The following is a 19,695-nucleotide window of genomic DNA, read 5'->3' as shown; positions in this document are numbered from 1 at the left end:
TCACTTCCAGACGAAGATGTATCCGAGAATGAAACGAAGGCACGTCGAGAACGGCCCTGGTTATCCTGAAGGAACCGTCGTGATTCAGAGTTAGAGTAGAAGTCTTTTCTCAGGTAGGGGTATACGGATTCCAACGAGAAATTTTTCTTGTCCAGCTCGAACTTATTGTTTTTTTGGGCAACCGTGAAGTCCTTAAATTCGCCGATCTCCTTTTCAACCTTCTCAAGGAGTCCTTTTGAATCAGCTATGAGTTGATTGTCTTGAATTTCTTTTTCTAGTTTTTCAATTTCAGCGAGTTCTTTAACTGAAATTCTGTGTGCGGTCTCAATGGTAAGGACCATCAGGTCCCTACTGCACTTTGTTTCAACCCCACTGAATCCTTTTTTGTATTCAGGGTCGTCAGTGAACACGACCGGGATGTTGCGAATTTGAAGTCCTGCGGGGATTGTACCTGATCTTAAATGCTGGAGTAAAAAATGACCATGAAGATCCGTCCTAATTTGTTTTTTTCGTAGGCGTATAAGTTTATCGGATTCGTTGACGGTGTTAGCCGCGACACTGAGAGTTGCAGAGGCAAAGGGAGGCGGATCTCTCATAAGGTTTTGAATATGTTCCTCTGTGTAATATCTAGGCATAGCCATTCACTGGGCACGCATGTTTTGGATAGCATGCACACAAACACAGATAAAATGTCACCAGTAAGTTAAAGCAAAAGAGCCATTATCTGTGTCTATATTGTTGTCTCTCTTTTCTTTTTCAGTTCCAGAAGGTCCCCTCTGTGGAACCATTACGATACGACACTACCTCAGGTCGTATACTGGTGTCCTGCAAAATTTATAGGACCCGAGTAATTTATGAGCACCCAGGTCCTGATGAATCGCCCTTAGGGCGTGAAACATGTTGACCATTTCTTGCACGTTAAGGGTCGAATAAGGGTTGGTTCCATTACTTACCACCCCTTAGTACCCCTTTACCTTTTATTGAAGCAGGAAGCCTGACTATTAAAACATTCACCAACAGGACTTCCCTGACTTCTTTTAACTTCACTACCACGCTCACGATTACACTCCCTTAGGCCCCTCACACGCACACACCCGCTGGCCCAGAATAAAAGATCTCCATCAAAAGTGCAGCTTTCATCGCTGCCCGACGGGCATTGCACCGCCAGCCTGCCGAAGGAGCAGGGTACCGATGATGAGGCTGGACGACTATCGACTGGGGCTACAGCTGTGGTCCTGTCGGTAGCCTGTGTGAGGTACCTTTTCATTCTGGAATATGGGTCTACACCGCACACTTGAGACCCTCACTTCACCCCTTATCTAGATTTAGTGAGAGAGAATTACTGGTTGAGCTAAATTTCTAGAGCTCTCCCGGGGGAACTCTGTACACTTCTTATTGTTTATTGTTGTCAGGACAAGTACATTGGACCCCCTTAAAAATTGTCCAACCCCCTTTCCCCCTGTTTGATATCACAGTCCATCACCCTCCCTTCCTTCTTCCCGCCTCCGCATCCTTCAAAGGATGAAGAGCGGCTCCATCGTCTGGACCCAAAACGTGCGCTTTCATTTTACATGGATCGCACACGCCAGTTCCGGGTGGATGACCAACTGTTTGTTGGCTACGTGGGTGCGAAGAAGGGACGGGCGGTTTGTAAACGAACCATCTCTCGATGGGTCGTCCTCTGCATCAAAGCGTGCTACTCTTTGGCTCGGAAGGAGCCTCCTGTTGGGCTGAGGGCCCATTCCACTCGGGCCACGGCGGCTACTACTGCCCTGGGCCGGGGAGTCCCCTTGCAGGACATTTGCCAGGCGGCTACGTGGGCCTCGCTGCACACCTTTGCGAGGCACTACTGCCTGGACAGTCAAGTCCGGAGGGATGGCTTCTTTGGCCGTTCTGTCCTCCAGGACTTTCTGGTGTAGTTTTGTATTGGTTCGCAGACCCACCACCGGGGTTGGTATTGCTGGGGTATGTATTCTAAGGTGAGGAATCTAACACTAACGTGTTTCTTTCAGATGAACAAGTTACTTACCTTCGGTAACGATATATCTGTAAGAAACATTAGTTAGTGTTAGATTCCTTACCGAACCCACCCATCCTCCCCGTTCTGCGAACTGATACCTAGGGTTAAGATCATCCCTTTCAGGGCCCTAGTTTGTACATGGCACCAGTGTTGGTTCTCTCATGGCTCTGCGTCTCCTGGCGCGGAAAAGCTGTGTGCAAAGAACTGACGTCAGCGCGCGGAGGCGGCGTCTATGTACTCCAGCGACGTCATCACGGCGCACGACGCCGACGACGGACGCGGAGCCGCAGGGGACGCCTGCAGACGACGCCTACCGACGCGCAGGGGTACTGCTACGCAAAAGTTTCCGGATCCAGACTGACGCCTGGGGATATTCTAAGGTGAGGAATCTAACACTAACTAATGTTTCTTACAGATATATCGTTACCGAAGGTAAGTAACTTGTTCGTATATAACATGTCTTAAAGAGACAGTGCAAGCGCAGACAAGGCTCGCCCTAAGAAAATACACGAAAGCAAAGAGAAACAGGAAGAAATAGGCAGTGAAAACTGACTATAGTTTCTCCCCCTTCACGACTTACAGTAGGAGTAGGAAGAGAAAGAAACAGAGAGTGAAGAAGGACAAGACCTGGGGGGCGTGGCTTGACGCCTCAGCGAAGCTCTTCAGCAATTGAGCCATCGGAGGGTATGCTGTGCACGATGCAAGTCCAGCCGCTCCTGCTCACACAGTGAAAGAAGCTTTTTTCTCTCCCACAGCGTCGCGCCATAGCGGCTGCCATTTTCTTTTTTTGTACCGCGCTCATGGAGATCCCAGATAATGAGGCACATCTCCATACCAGCGGTTATTTTTTTTTCACAACTGCTTTTATTAAAAGTTTAGGCATAGCATATATACAGTTCTCCACAATCAGGAGGACACTGTCAACAGCAAACATGTAGCAGGATGTATATATAGCTTAAACTTCTCAAATCACCCCCCTCCCACACCCCGTACCCTGTTAACTACCCCAATAGAAACCCCCCCCGCTACCCACCCCTTATCCCACCCTAACCCAGTGCACGTGTTCACATTCCGCCACTATATACAGGTGAAGCACAGTAGGCATCAAATACCCTCCAAGGCCCCGAGGTCCCCATCGGTAGGTTGTACATCATCTAAATCAACTGGGGGCTCCAAGGTCAACCCCCTGTAATCCGCCCACCGCTTCCAGATCTTGTAATGTTTCCGGGGGCATCCCCTGGCCTCAAACACAGGCAATTCTAGCCCTATGAGGAAGTCTAAGCCCGCTTTCCAGGCGCTAAGTGGGGGAGCACGGTCGCTCTTCCAGGCTCTCGCCAAATCCCGTTTGGCCACGACCAGGCCCAGCAACAGGTGTCTCGGATAAGGTAAGTAGTGCGCTATATAAATGCCAATACATTTACATTTACATTTACATTTTAACTGAGGAGTTGTCCATTGATCCTTGATGTATCCCTGACTCTGGGAAAGTTCCCCATAATGCATATTATAAATATATTGCCAAACTCCTATCTTTGCAGCTCCATTTAAATGCAACACTTTTACTAGCAGAAGCAAAGGTTGAAAACCACATGTGCTGAAGTATTTGATGTGACATCGCTTGAAATGTGTACTTGAAGTGCTCATCTTGGGTATGTAGGCTCTCAAAGCGGCAATAAACTTGATGATTAGGCTATGGATCCTGATGACCTGGATGTAAATCTAATGCCTACTGACTCTGAAAATGTCCAACAACATACTTTAGGCTACAGTGGCTGACCTGCCTTTCCACAACCTCCCTCATCACAGGTTCCTTCAGATTTCCTCGGCTCACTTAAGAAGATTATTGAAATTCTGCACTGTCTACTACACACAGCCTGCAGCTCCAAACTGTTCGCCACTTCAGCCAGTTCCACCTTGTATCCGTCTTCTGCCTTGTGCTGTGAACAAATGTGTCCCCTCCAGGAGCAATTGGAATTTGAGTGGAGGACCAATGAGGAAACATTGATTTCCAAAGCCAGACACTCCCTGATGTGGTGGGCGGATCGACACAAGATCTTTGAAGAACATGTCTTAACCTTAGAAGAGTCTTAGTTCCATCTCAACATGGATGAGTCCCTCTGTGGCTGAGCTAGTCTTCAAGGACTTTCCACCAGCGGCCCTTGTTCTGTAGAACAAACATGTCTTCACATAAACATGTTGGAGTTAAGGAAGGCGATGCAGGCTCTGAATACCTTTGTACCCCAGATGGCCAAGAACAACCTTTATTATATGAACAAGCAGGGCTGGCTCCTCCGGTCTGGCGGAGGATTGTCACTATCCCCCCCCCCCCCCCCCCTACCTACCTCCCCCCCCCACCAGCTGAAAGCCAGCTGAGGCAACCCACAAAAATAAAATGATGATAAAACATGTTAATTATCATTTTATTTTTAGCCCTGCAGGTCCCGGGGGAGGGACGTGGACTCCCACACTGACGCTGCTTCACCAGGGAGGAGGGAGGAGGGGGGAGTGGTGGGCAGTGTCAAGTGATCATGATTGTTTGGCCTGCCAAACCGTCATGCGCACTTAGCTTTTTTCCACCTAGCTGTGTTGTACATCTGGGTGGAGAAACCAACACAGGCTCCCAGTATATGTCTGAGCGCCAAGCCGAGGCATTCGGACCAATCCCAGCGCTACTCACTGGCTGGGAATACTATTGGGAATTCAGAGCTGGGTGCCCTCTTTATGAGCGAAAGTTGTGGCATCCAGGGACTGTGAAGGCAGAGGGGGAGAGTAACAAGCCAGAGAACAAAAGATTACTTGAATAACTACAGTTCTCCACATTAGGTATCTTTCATAGATTTGCATGGCACCCACTCACCTGCCCAGTAGTGTCCTACCATGCTCTGTTGGCTACTGTGAATATCTGCTCAGCCTCAGAGAGGAGTTTTAGCTTTGAGTCCTCTCACCTTATTAGCCAGAGGCTCAGCCACATAATGAGGTGAGTGTAATACATATAATTTGTCTCTTCTAAATGTTATTTAAGTGTATGAGGCACTGCTGTGTTACCCTTCACTATAGGGGATTTCCAGCCTTGTGATGGGAATTATTCAGACATGTGAATCTATGAAAGATACAAGTTGCAGGGATTCTGCTCAGGAACAGAGCTATGCTTGGGACCATAGAACATTAGTAGATAGGGACTGAGTCACCATACCAACTCAGTACCATGACCCTAGTCCGGCTAGCTAAAGTGTCTCTCTTGCCTTCCTACTCCTATACATAGAGACAAGTGAATCAACAACCCAGAAAACACCACTCCCAACCCTCTCAGAGATCGCAGTAACAGGACACCCCCTTTCGCTCACAAACTCCTACTTGTCCACAATAAGAGATGACCGAGACACAAAGGATGTTTGAAATATTTATTTAAACTATTGTGCTCTAGAATGCAGTATATGTGCCATATTCAGAAAACAACTTCCTAGCAAAAATACCATCAGCAATGTCAATAGGCCCTATATCATACAAAGCCCTGTCATATCATGACAGAATAGCCTAATCCCACTCCCATTCGACAGAAGCAAACTGATTATACAGAAATGATCTCTGGGTTTAGTAGCGGACCCCGTACCTGAGCATGCACAGATCAACGTTTGTTATCTCAGATATAGTCATGATCTTCTCTCAGAAAATATCTTTCTTTCTGTTACAATACTATGCATACCTATATAGCAAGGTTTACATGTTCATAAACAGCTGCATTTCTGTGTTATGTCTAGGTGCAAGTGCCTGACCTGAACAAAATAGCAAGGGACATTGTTATTTGACCTTGTCTGCCCTTCGGCTCAAATATCAGGAATGAACAGACCGAGAAAACAACTGCAGGTTCTGTGTGAAAATATAATGTGGCACAAAAGCAAACCTGTGCAAAACCAAAACCGCCTGTGTCATGCATTCTCTCTTAGACATAACACAGAAATGCAGCTGTCGTTTATGAACATGAAAACCTTGTTATATAGATATGAAAGGTACAAAAGTGGGAGACCAGTAGTTACAAGTAAGTAACTTTTTCTACACCTTACCCAGCTCACATAGCCTTTTTATCCAAAGCACTTTGTCACCACTCCATTACACAAATTAATTTGTTCAAAAATTATTTCCCCACATCCCTGTCATTAAGAGCAGGTTCTCAACGATTAAATCGGACCCGCGCAGTGGACACACTCCCATCTCTGTCGTTGAACAACTTTGAAAACTTGTAATCTTGTGCCTAAAACAAGGCAACCCCTTCACCTTGATCCCTTACCTCCTATATCCCTTTCAGCAATGTAGTCTTCAAGTTCACTCCACTACTAGCTCCATATCACAGACCTCTACTTATACAAGTTTTGCCATCTACTATTTGAATTGGTCTACCTCGTTGTCCATCGATAGTCCTTCACCTTACATCATAGCTGCCATAAATTCAGCACAAATACACCCTTAAATTACAAACTTATCATTGTGCCAATAATCCAAGACCTGTGTTGACCTCCTGTTTGCTCTTTTCCCACCATTGGAATGCCCTGCCCCTGAGAAATTTGATGAGTTGCATACTGTGAAATAAAAATATTCTGAAATTCCACCTCATGTGATCCTGGGGACATCTTATCCCATCATCTTTCTATGTAAGACTGCCATTGCTCTGGTTCCTTATTGGCATGGAATTGTGGAATTTCTGTTCTCGTATTGCCAAGGTACCCAAAACACGGTATCACTCTGTTTATCTTTTCACTTAGCCAAATGGTATGCACATAAGAAAATGCCTGTTTATGACTTCAGTACAGCTTTTCCTTTGATCAGTTTATTCTTACTTGCTGTTTTCTGTATATACCTTTTAGGAAGAGGACAGGATGTTATTTACAGATAAAACTGTGAATGATTGCCACAACCTATATGACCCATGTTTCCTGCTTCCACTCTTCAGTGAATTGGTCAGGCCAGGTAAGTGCTAAGTCACTGCAGTTTTATGTGTGATTCCTCGCTGCTTTCCACTTGTGGAATAATTGAACAACTTTTAGGCTTTGCTAAGAACTGTTCTGAATTAACATGGAGAACTGATGGACCAAAAGGTTAAACACTCGTAGCACAGCTGATGCTCTTATAGTACTATCAGGACACACCAGTGATGCCAGAATGCTAATGGGGTGCGATGCAATCACAGCTGAGACAAGGCTAGGTGTGGCAGTCCCGGACCTCAGTAGCAATTACAGTTCTCCTCAATAAGTGCTGGAAGCAGATTAGTAATGTCTATTTTATTGATGCAGAGATATCTCTTCATTTTTCTCCTGCATGCTCCCTCAAGAAACTACATTTTCACAACTAATGCTGTAAAATGTCCTCTGCCCTTGACTTGCAACTTTAAAGGTCAGACTAAATCTAAGAGCAGGCCTCCACCAGGAAGGTTTTTAAAGATGGTTTCACAATAAGGGGTGAAGCACATCCTGTCCCTATTTATCCTTTGACTCTATGTGGATGACCTGCGAGCCCCGCTAGGGTCACAGCCTTTGCCGTGGCAGCAGAATGGAAAGGCAGCACCTCTTCACACTAAGTTGGACAGTTGCTGACCATTCGCCTCTATTCATTTTGCCAGCACTGCTAGCACCCCCAGTCCCACCTCACCATGACCACACTGAAGCCACTGGCACCATTCAGCCACACCCTCCCATCTTAAATAGTATAATTGGCCCCCGATAACAAGAGGTCACATAGAACTCACTCATCCACAATGTTTTTCGACATTTTCCTCCCTGTTTCACATTAAAGATTCAAAGAGTTGCTTCATCTGTGGTCACTACTACTTGAGGATAAAGTCGCTGGCTTTTATCATCTTCAATGTATTGCTGTATATGGCAAGAACATAGAGTTGAGAGAGGAGAGAGATAGCCTTCATTACATGACCAAGCACTATTTCCTTGTCTTATTGGTGTGTACAGGTTATCAAAATGGTGCATTTTTCATTGTAGGCAACTCTAAACCTTTACTTAAATTCCCAAAAACCCGTTTTGATGATTAAACTAAGAGAACTGGTGGAAAATCCCATCCACTAATATAAGTTTAAAAAAAAGAACTTTCTGTGTTATGTAGAAACTACATGTCACACCTACTGAGTTGAGGACCACTGTATCACATGTTGATGTTACAGTCCAAAGTGGCTACCCACTTGCACTCTCATTTTATAGTGTCCACTAATACCCTCATACATTCTACTCCTCTAAGTCTGCATCACAAGTTGTTTTCCTCTAATTTTATCCATGTTATACCACTATAAAGTGTATCATATTCGACATGCCCGCTCGTAGCTCTGCTGGGCTTGACACAGGAAATGCAAACAGTACACAAAAATTTCCTAGCGCTGGGATTGCTGCTGGCAAAGCGACAGGTGGCATGTAGGTGGGGGAGGGGCCATGCCCCAAAATTTAAAGATTTGCTTCACATCATGTCTACATGGCAGGAATACATGCATCATTATTCAGACCTGCTCCCCACCAAATTGCGCCCGAAAGACATTTGGGGCCCACCCACCTCATATCTTCTTGCGCTGCAGACAGGTCGGGAGGAGGGGAAAGAAGCACCTGAGAATGGGCTCTGCCCTCCTACCGCTCAGGAGCAACCACATGAGACACGAGCTGGCGGACCGGGGTGCAGTGGTATTCGGCCTTGAGGTAGGAAGAGGCATGATCATATTTATAGCACTTAACATTGCTGGGTGCGAGGGGCGAGATGCTATGTGATTTTACTTGTGATGCATTATCTCTGAACACTGTTGGGACCTCCTGTATGCCACAAGGGGTTGCTGCTTATCCATATATGCTACTGGACTGTATAGCCATGGACTGGATAACTCTACATTACTTTTTGACCTGTATCTATGGGTTTGTTGGGGAGGGGTTAAGTTAGTTGGTATTCCTAATTGTACAGACAATTGCACTACATGTATCATTGATGTTTGAGCTTGGATTGTGGCCTTTTTTTGTCAACATTCCTGTACTATGCAATACATCAATAAAGGTTTTCGAAACTTAAAAAATATATATATCATATTCTACAGTGGCCATCACTGTGTCTAACTATGGGGTTCGCTTGATCTTTACCCCAATAAACAGGTCATAACTATGACAGATGCCTTATAGACATTTCGACTAGGAACTGGGCAATTCCTGCAATATATTAAAGTAGCAGATACAGCACGAAAGATGTTGCCTGGGTTCCCGAAAGCCCCCCCCCCCCCCCAGGCTCCTATACACTGGAGATACTGCTGTCAATGTCGGGAGGCCAGAAATTGATATCACACCTCTATCGGGCCCTCAGGGTGCATACTCCCATGACGGTGCTCCCGGTACAGGATAAATGGGAATCCCAACTGGAGGTGCCTCTAGACACGCACACACTTAGGAACATATACATGAAGGGGTCAAGTCCACCTCCACCAACGTCCGATTTAAACTACTCCAATACAATATAATACATCAGGTATACCTGACACCTAAGCGGCTTCATGCCGTAAACCCTGAGAAATCATCCAGCTTGCCTCAGATGCGGAGAGCAGGAAGCAGATTTCCTACACATGCATGCTCTGGAGGTGCCCAGATTTAGATGGATTCTAGGGATCTATAGTCCATCTGCTCCGCCTGGTTACAGGATGGGAGGTCCCCAGAGAGATGTCCCGTTGTCTTTTGGGCCGATTCCTTTTTTGTAAGAAAAAGTTGAGTCGGGAATTCCTCATCATCTGGTTATTACTAGCTAAACGCAGAATCGTCATACGGTGGTTTTCTCCCCGATGCCCGGAAATAGACGACTGGCTAAAAGACATGGCAGGATGGATTAATGCAGGGGGTGCCATATGAAGCTAACAAGAAAGGACGAGAGGCTAGAGGAGGACATGAGCACAGGGGCAGCGATGCTCACCGAATTGCCGACACCACCGGATGAACTACCTCCATAGGCTATAGGGTCATGCGCTCCAGCTGAGTCCGTTGTATGGTATTGGAACGGGACACATGAGGCCGGTGACTCCTGAATGGGATGGGGGCCCTCGATTGCCAGGATCAGTTGCGCTGTTATCACCATTATACTGTATTGAGTTGTGAAACTCTCTGATTAGGGGACTGAGCAGGGGGTGGGGAAGATATGGGGGTGAGAGTTAAATGATTAGCACAGTGTACGAACTAGGTGCGCTTGCACCATCAGCTACAGTTTGTTGTATAATTCATGATTTTTTTTCACTGAAATGCTAATAATAGTTATACTTAAAAAAAAAATACTATTGAGTTTGCTTAGTATGCCCCAGTATATGTCTCAGTTGCTTGTTACTCTCAACTGTCCCCATTACTGTCCAGTTCTTCAAGCTCCTTTCTCCTGATAAGCAGAGGACACCCCACTCAACAATCCTGCCCATCGGCCAGAAGTTGTGGGTGCAGACTCTCCTAAAGTAAACTAAATTCATTTACAATGTGCTTTCTACCACAGGAACTGTGGTCTTGTGTAGAAGAATGTCACGATTCTGATTCCTGGAGAGAAATGCACAGTGTTCTTCACATTCTTCCTGATCCCAAACCTTTTCAATGATAGATGTCAAGTAGGTGAGCATATTTCTAAGGTATTTATCATTTAGGATTGAGATAAGTAGGGGAATTAGTCATGTGGTGTGCCTGGGGAGTTACTGAAGTCAGTCACCTTGTAAGTTTCTTACTTACATATGCTGAGACTGAAGACACATCTGAAGTTTATCATTCATGGTAAAGACAGTTTCTACTGGATACCCACTACCACAGATGTTGTAAGAGAGCCATCTCACAAGGTGCCAGATTGGATCAAGGAGTGATGGCACCTCACTGGTGTTAAGTAGTGCTCTAAAAAGTCCTGATTGGAGTTTTTTGGTTCCACTGTAAGGGCTACATTAGAAGTTTATAAGGCTTTCAAACTACAGTAATAATAGATAGTACTCTTGGTAACGAGGTAAAAGAACAGCCCAGGGCGCTCTGCACTGTGTATAGTGGAATGTAGACCGAACACGTTACCAATGCAACCCTAATTAGCCCTTCAAAAGAGGGAACATATAGTGACTTTTATTTGAGAAAGTCTCCTACTATTAAACTAGGTGCTGTGACCTGTTGAGGGAAAAAGGGGAAGACACTACATAACATAACGCACACATAAAACAGAAAACACACACTCTATATCGTGAAGATCTGCGTAGATAGTAGTGAACTCAAAAACATGGCATTGTTGATGTCTGTTTTCTCAATACATACTGAAAAAGAAAGGAGTCAGTGCCCCATGAGCCGTCCAGGATGAGGGGTAAATGAAACTCTCATCTGTTGGTGTGGGAGAGAGGTAAGAAAAAATATGTAGAAGGAGGCTTAGTTTCTACAAGTTTAAGATCATAAGTGAAAGGCAAAGGTCAGGTCTCTCCTCAAGCGGCTATGCCATACTCACTACAAGACGATCAGTCCTCGCTTCCGCTCTCTCCCGCGGCTTCCGTGGTGTGAGCGAGAGGATTTGTCGGGGTGTATTTATGCTGGGCTTAATTGAATAAGTGCTAACACCTGGCCGCAGGTGAACGCTGTCACGAGTGCGGGAAGAAACTAGACCGGGCTGTACACCAAGGTGCGGGTAGACGCGGTGGTCACCTTGTTTCCCCGATGGATGCCTCGCGAGTACTGCCGGAAAGAGTTTTTAAGATTAGAACGCCAGGAAATTGTAAAATGTATTGGCTTACATTTTTAAAAAGTGAAATTTCTCCAATAGGGGAGGGCACGCTAAAGGCGTGTTATGTGTGCCTGGAGGGAGGCGAGCGGAGGTCTTGGTGCGCCTGCGCCGACGAGCTGCTTTGGTCCCTCATGCACTCGTATACTGGGAAACTTCTGTATCGATGGTCCGCCATTTTGAAGTGGATGTCCACGAACTTGATACTAGGGACTCCATTAGAAAAGAAGTGGTCATCCGTGCATAAAGGTTGAAGATATAGTCTATGGTATTGGAAGGTGGTAACTCAACTAGGTTGCCCGCATTCAGTGTGTATATAAATATATTAAGTGGCATGCATGAGTACATATGTAATTGGTGATAGTCATGCTGTCCAGTATGTTAAAGTTTTTGGATTCCTTTAGACGCACAGAGAAACCATACAGTGTGGCACAGAGGACAGGTAATGCACAGTTTTTTGGAGAGACCATGGGTGTAGGCAAATAGACAAAGTCTACTAATGGCTCAATTGTGCCCACGGTATTTCATCATTCAACCCTGTAATATGTGTTCCCAGACGGAACACCCAGCGTTGTTCTTTTTCTAGGAGGTTTTTTTTCATTACAGATGGATTAGATTACAGTCCATCGGAGATCTTTAATGTCATGACCTGTTGTCAAGTAGTGGCTGGCCATTTTGGTTGTGCTCTTTTTGCAGCGAATGTTGCTCTTATGTTTGCCGATACGTATATTCACTCGTCTTGACGTCATTCCAACATATTCCTTAGCACAGGGGCATGTGATTAGGTATACAACGATTCTGCTGTTGCAATTTGTGAAGGCAAGTTGTTCCCAAGTAGTGCCATTGGAAAACTCAATTGTTCTACTTTTTCTAGTTAGTTCACAGGTGCTACATTAGCCACATGGATGGTGTTCTTGTACAGATGTTATTCATGTGGTGTAAGTGTCTGCTGTGGTTTTTGGTCTGGTGTGGACCAAAATGTCTCTGAGGTGTTTACCCCTTCTGTGTGAAAACATTGGTTTGGGAAAGTCGAGGGTGCCGCAATTAAGGATTTTCCAAGGTCTGTTCACTTTCTTCGAGATTTTGTTGGAATTAGTGTTGTATGTGGTGACACATATAGGGCGGGTCTCTTGTACCTTAGGCAAGGTTGGTTCTAATAGGGCGTCCCTGTTGTTATTCCTTGCCCTTTTTAGGCCGTTCTTTACAATCTTTTCAGGGTAGTTTCTGTTGAGTAATTTTTGTTCCAAATCAGATGCCTGTCTCTTGAACTCAGAAACATCGGAACAATTTCTCCTGAGTCGAAGAAACTGTCCATAGGGGAGATTATCCCGCAGGTGTCTCGGATGGAAACTATTATATAGTAAGAGATAGTTTTTGGCTGTAGGCTTGAAATGGGTATTGGTCTTAAGTCTACTTTGTTCAGGGTAGATGTTGAGGTCTAAAAAGACCAAATTTTGATTTGATGCTGTATGGGTGAATTTCAGAAATCTGTCTTGTTGGTTGAGCCAAACCATGAATTCCTCAACAGATTGAATGTCACCACTCCATATAACAAGCACATCCTCGATGTACCGTTTCCATGTAAATAGATGGTCATGGAAGGGGTTATGTTGATGGAGTATTTGTGTGGTCTCCAAGTGGTGTACATAGAGACCAGCCAGGCTGGGAGCAAAGGTGCTCCCCATGCTGGTCCCATGTTTTTGTAGACCACACGAATACTCCATCAACAGAACCTCTTCCATGAACATCTGGTTACCTGGAAACGGTACATCGATGTGCTTCTTATATGGAGGGGTGACATTCAATCTGTTGAGGAATTCATGGTTTGGCTCAACCAACAAGACAGATTTCTGAAATTCACCCATACAGCATCAAATTAAAATTTGGTCTTTTTAGACCTCAACATCTACCCTGAACAAGGTAGACTTAATACCAATACCCATTTCAAGCCTACAGCCACCGCGTTCACCTGCGGTCGGGTGTTAGCACTTATTCAATTAAGCCCAGCATAAATACACCCCGACAAATCCTCTCGCTCACACCATGGAAGCCGCGGGAGAGAGAGGAAGCGAGGACGGGTCGTCTTGCACTGAGTCTGGCATTGTTGCTGGAGGAGAGACCTGACCTTTGCCTTTCACTTATGATCTTAAACTTGCCGGAACTAAGCCTCCTTCTACATATTTTTTTTTACCTCTCTCCCACTCCAACAGATAAGAGTTTTATTTACCCCTCATCCTGGACGGCTCATGGGGCACTGACTCCTTTCTTTTTCAGTATGTATTGAGAAAACAGACATCAACAATGCCATGTTTTTGAGTTCACTACTATCTACGCAGATCTTCACTATAGAGAGTGTGTGTTTTCTGTGTGCGTTATGTTATGTAGTGTCTTCCCCCTTTTTCCCTCAATAGGTCACAGCACCTAGTTTAACAGTAGGAGACTTTCTCAAATAAAAGTCAATATATGTCACCTTTTTCCTTCCTTAGGTGACCATTACATGCGCATTGGGAAGCGCACGGCGAGTAACTGTGCTCTCTCTTTATCTTTACAGGCTCATTTATCAGAAATTCTGACAGGGTTATAACTAGAATTACTTTCAAACCACATAGGTATTGTATTTTTTATCACCTGTATATACACCTTGCACATATTGATGGCAACTATAGTGAGTGACAGAGGGATCTAACTCCGTCCTGACGAAGAGGCATGCAAGGCCTCGAAACATGTTGACATCACCAGGAGAACTAGCACATTAAAAGCTTTGTTTTCTCCGACACACCTTTTTTAGCAATACCAGCCTATGATCAATAAAAAAAATTGAATTCATAAGGCCAGGTATTTTTTAACCTCACTTTTCAATCGCCCCTGACCCTACTTTCACTCACTCAAATGCACCTCACATAGCACTTAAGAATTTAAAGTGCTCCAGCGTAGTCGCCAGTCGTAGCACGCACCCGTCCTGGGGCGGGAAGACCCCGATGATGAAGCATGACACAAAGGGCCCTTTTGGTGTGTGAGGGGTATTTTAACAAATACTGTGTATGCCTTCTACTCTCTGGCTCACAGGAAACCTCCTAGAGGTGGATCTTTTTGTTTGCTAATGATCTCTGCAAGTGCCTTAGCATATTTGGAAAGTTCAGGAGTCTGCCTAATGCGAGCACAAAAAAGCAATGGGCTCAGCTTTGCTATATCTCTGATTGACCTCCTGCCCATGTTGACCATTAAAGGTGTTAATGGTATATTGTGGAGAAGCATCACTAGGTCCCTAAAAAATGTATGCTCAGATCTGCAGATGTCCTCGACGTTTTCAAACCCCCAAAGCTCGGCTCCTTAAAGAGCTGTGCTAACTGCCTTGGCGTCATAAACTGTGAGGGCCGGTGCAACTGGCCTACTCTGTGGCAAGCTATGTTCTTTGCCTAGTGCTCTGGCCACACGTTTATGGTCCATAAGCATCTTGGCTAGGTGAGTCGGACACCCAGATAGTCCAATGTACTAACTCTCGCTAGGGGTACACCACCCAGCGAAAGATTGCTTCTAAACGACTTATTGGGGCTAAATGCCATGAACTTAGTCACTGCGGTATTGATAACCAGTCCCCAGGAGTCACAGGAGAGTTGGGATTTGTTAAGCAATCTTTGTAAGCCTGCTGGGGTCTTAGACACCAGCAGGGTATCATCAGCTAACAGGAGAGTGGGTACCTTGTTGCCCGCCAGGGTTGGTGCGTCAGCTGAATCTTCTTGCAAGAAGCTGACCACCCCGTTCATATATAATGAAAGCAGGGTGGGTGCCATAACACAGCCCTGGCAGACTCCCCTGTTAACTGGGATCTACTCAGTTAGCTGGCTTTGTGTCCCCCCATCTCACCTGGGCATAATTGCCCCCATGGAGCCGAACCAACAGGTTAAGGGTAAAGGGTGAAACACCCATATCTCCAAGTTTATGCCATATCTTATCCCTGGGTATCAGGTCAAAGGCAGTCTTTTGATCGATGAATGCGAGAAAAAGACTGTCCTTACCAATCACCACTATCTTCCAGTAAATGAGCTGCAGACTGAAAACCTGGTTGATCGTTCTAGTGCTGGCCCTAAAGCCAGCTTGGTATTGGGAGAGGAAGGCTTTGTCTTCAGCCCATAATTGGATCCTCTGTAACAAAACTCTACCGAAGACCTTCTGCATTGCGTCTATCAAACTAATTGGTCTGTAGATCAAAGGGTCTTCTGTGGTGCCCTTTTTATAAATCTGCAACACCTCGGAGCCCTTCCAGGACCCTGGTACAAGGCTACCCTACCACTGGCAATAGTGTTAACGAGGACCAGGATGTAGTGTGCCCAGTTTGCGTTATCTGCGAGGAACAGATCTCCAGGCAGACCATCCGGTCCAGCTACTTTTTAGCAGGGACTACCTTCTTCAGAGAAGCCTTGATCTCAACCAGGGCAAAGGACTCAATGTCACTATCGGCATTAGAGAGGTTATAAGGGTCACATGGCTCCTCAGATGACATAACCTCTGGTGCTGAGTAAAGCTTACTAAAATGGTCATGCCAATTATGTCTGGGGATGTGATTGGGAATTGAGCAGGCATCTTTCTTATTGCCCGAGTGACTAGAGGTGTGAGAGAAGAAGTATCAAAGCTACTGGAGGAATTAGAAAGTATTGGGATTATAGAGGCAGTGAAGTGTGTAGAGTGGATGACACCACTTGTGGTGGCCAGGAAGGGGAACGGTAAATTGAGGTTATGTATAGATTTGAGGGACCTTAATTAAAAATATTGTAGTGGACAAGTTCCTGCTGCCCAACATAAATGAATTGCTGTCCTTGACCAAAGGTGTCAAGTGGTTCCCTACAATAGATTTAGCATTGGCTTACCACCAAGAGACCTTACTTTCGGACAGCATAGATTTAACTGCGTTTATAACGCCAGTAGGGTGTTTCAGATTAATTCTCATGCCATTCAGACTGGCCACAGCAGCTGCAGTCTTCCAAAGACTCATGCATAGACTTTTTAACGACCTACCGGTGGTAGCCTACTTCTAGGATGACATATTGAGTTTGAGGCATGTGGGCTGCTGAATTCATATCTGTGCATAGTCTTCGAAGTATCACGAGATAGGTGGCTCCTCCCCTGGACTACAGTGCGCATGGGCATCCTCTCCATCCTCAGATTGTTATTTTCCGCCATTGGGTTCGGATGTTACTATCTTAGCTCAAGTTAGGAAAACTTTCTATAAAGCCAAAAGGCTTTCGATAGCGTCGGTATCGTTTCGTTCGGTATCGGTGCCTTTGCTTAGTGGACATCGAGGACTCAACAGGTTTTTTCTTTCCACACTCTACCCGATCTTAGATCTGAAATGGAAAGAAGTCCATTCAAGCGGTGCCCTCTTTGCAATGCAAAATACCCGCACATCGATGTCCACCCGGTGTGCAACAAGTGCCTGTCCCCAGACCATAACGAAGCCAACTGTATGGCCTGTGCCCGGTTCAGGTCGAAAAAAACCCTCAGGATTCGACGCACGGCTCGACTGGAGTCGAAGAAGTCAGCGCCTGTTCCCGTGAACATCTTCGGGACGAAGACGAGGAGGTTGTTGATCTGGAGGATCAGGAACACTGCTCCGATCCAGCTTCGGGCCATGACTCCGAGTATGACGCCAAAGATGAGAAGGTACAAGACGAAGATGAGAATGTCGTCGATAAGGTAGGAGACGACGTGGAGGCCCTTGGGGCCATAGAAGATAGCTCGGGCGAAGAGCTAGGCCAACCCGGCCGCACAGAGGCCGAAGATGACGCACTCAGTAAGGCTCAGGTCGAGGGATCGCCACTAGGCCTTACCCAAGATCCACAATCTAGTTCTACAGCCCTGCATAAAGGCCCGGCTTCGAACATTTCTAAAGAGCCTGCGGTTTCGAAACCGCCATCGGTCGATACAAAGAAATCGAAACTGACAGCGTCTTTGCAGAAACCGAAACTGCTTGTGCCTCTCGTCGGCTCCAAGGCCTCAAACCCCTCGGAGCCGAAGAAAACTAAAATGGCCGTCGATGCCGGAAAACTCAAGAAGGTCGTCGAGCCAATGGTTGGGGCGCCGAAGACCAAGGTCAAGGCCGTCGAGCCATCGAAGCAGAGGCCGAAGGGTGTCGATTCGCACAAAAGGCCCGCACCGAAAGACGGGATCGATCCTCGGTCGAGGCGTACGGAGAAGTCGAAGACTAGCTCCAAGGACCCTGTCGAGTCGACAAAACCCAGTCCGTTCATAGCCAAAGAAGTGTCGGAGTCGCTCCAACGCATCAAGGAGAAGGGTACATCGGTCGGGCCGAAGAAGGCCCTGATGCCGAAGCTTGTCGGACAAGTTCAGACCACGTCGACACCTATCCAGTTTGGGTTACCACCCTCGGTGCGTCCAAAGATGTTAGAGCCGAAAAAATCTATTGGCGCCGCTACACACGTGTCGATGGAAATGGAGGCTACGGAAGAGCCTGAAGACCAAAAGCCGAGACAATTCATCGACTCGGACACTGGGAGACTGTCCATATACAAACGAAAGTTGATGCCAGAGACTCCCATGGAATCATATAAGATTCCCTTGAAGCAAAAAATACTTTCTACAACTTCTCCAGTTCTTGTGGAACCCCTCCATCACTATGAACAGGAACCTCAAAATGTTTCCCCAACACACTCAGATGTTGAGACAGGGGATAATTACAATGAGGATGACCTCTATCATGTGGCAACTGATCCTGATGATCAAGACCAACAATGGACGGACCCTGCTGACTCAAGGGATCCGCAGACACGCCCGGACACTCATGTGTACAGTGTGAAAACGTCTCCTACTGAGGACACAACTGCTTTTAACGCCCTTATTGAGAGGGCAGCCAGTAACCATGAAGTCGAGCTCCATGCTGACCCTGTGGACGAAGACTTTCTGGTCGACACTTTTTCAACTTCAGAAAGGGCAGTCAAAACCCTACCCATGCTCAAAGGGGTCCTCAAGCATGCTGCTGACATTTTTAAAGATACCACTAGGGCCAGGGTGTTAAACCCAAGGATTGAGAAAAAATATCGGCCGGCCCCTGTGGACCCTCCTTATATAAAGGGACAGTTCCCATTGGATTCATTGGTTGTTTTTAATGCACGTAAGAGAGCGAACTCCCAGACTACAGGTGATGCTCCTCCCCCGGACAAAGAGTCGAAGGTTATGGAAACCTCAGGGAAAAGAGTAGCTGCGCAGGCGGCTAACATCTGGCGCATTGCTAACACTCAGGCTCTCTTGGCCAGATATGACAGGGCACATTATGATACCCTTGAGACACTATTACAACACCTACCTGATCAGTACAAGGAGGGGCCAGAGCTACTCATACAGGAGGGGAAATTCATAACAAATTCTTCCATCAAGTGTGCTCTGGACGCAGCTGACACTGCAGCCAGGGCCATCAACACTAGTGTTATGCTAAGACGACACGCCTGGTTGAGGATTTCAGGATTCAAACCTGAAATTAAAACTTCTATCCTCAATCAGCCAGTTAACCCATACTTCTTATTCGGACCTGAGGTTGACACCACCCTTGAAAAACTTAAAAAGGGCACAGAGACTGCAAAGTCTATGGGAGCTCTGCAGTCACAGCACTTTCGGGGTGGCTCCTTTCGTCGCTCCAGTACTAGAGGCCCCTCAAGACGCCAGTCACCGCAACAAACACAATACAATAAGGGAGGTACACAATCCACCTACAATAAGAACAACTGTGGTGGATATCGGGGAAACAACATCAAGGGCAGAGGCAGAGGAAACAACAGTTCCAGATCCTCTGCCAATAACAAACAGTGATGCCCTGTCACTGCCCCCCGACCACATAACACCTGTCGGGGGGAGGCTACAACAGTTCCTGCCGGTCTGGAAATCCATCGCCACAGACAGGTGGGTGAGAGACATTGTACAGTACGGGTATTGTCTGGAAT

The 19,695-nt window shown here is 46.1% G+C and overlaps 1 protein-coding gene across 1 annotated transcript in view; it reads left to right on the top strand.

Moving 5' to 3' along the window:
• URB1 (URB1 ribosome biogenesis factor) overlaps positions 1–19,695 on the top strand; it is a 783,310-nt gene that overhangs the window by 582,795 nt on the left and 180,820 nt on the right. The window contains exon 30 of the mRNA XM_086933991.1: positions 6,880–6,982. Coding sequence (XP_086790117.1) covers positions 6,880–6,982 — 103 coding nt within the window. The remainder of the gene's footprint in view (positions 1–6,879; positions 6,983–19,695) is intronic.

The sequence above is a fragment of the Lissotriton vulgaris genome, chromosome 8 (assembly GCF_964263255.1).
Source record: "Lissotriton vulgaris chromosome 8, aLisVul1.2, whole genome shotgun sequence".
Taxonomy (NCBI): Eukaryota; Metazoa; Chordata; class Amphibia; order Caudata; family Salamandridae; genus Lissotriton; species Lissotriton vulgaris.
The sequence above is the reverse complement of the archived record's forward strand: the minus strand, read 5'-3'. Positions and strand labels throughout refer to the sequence as shown.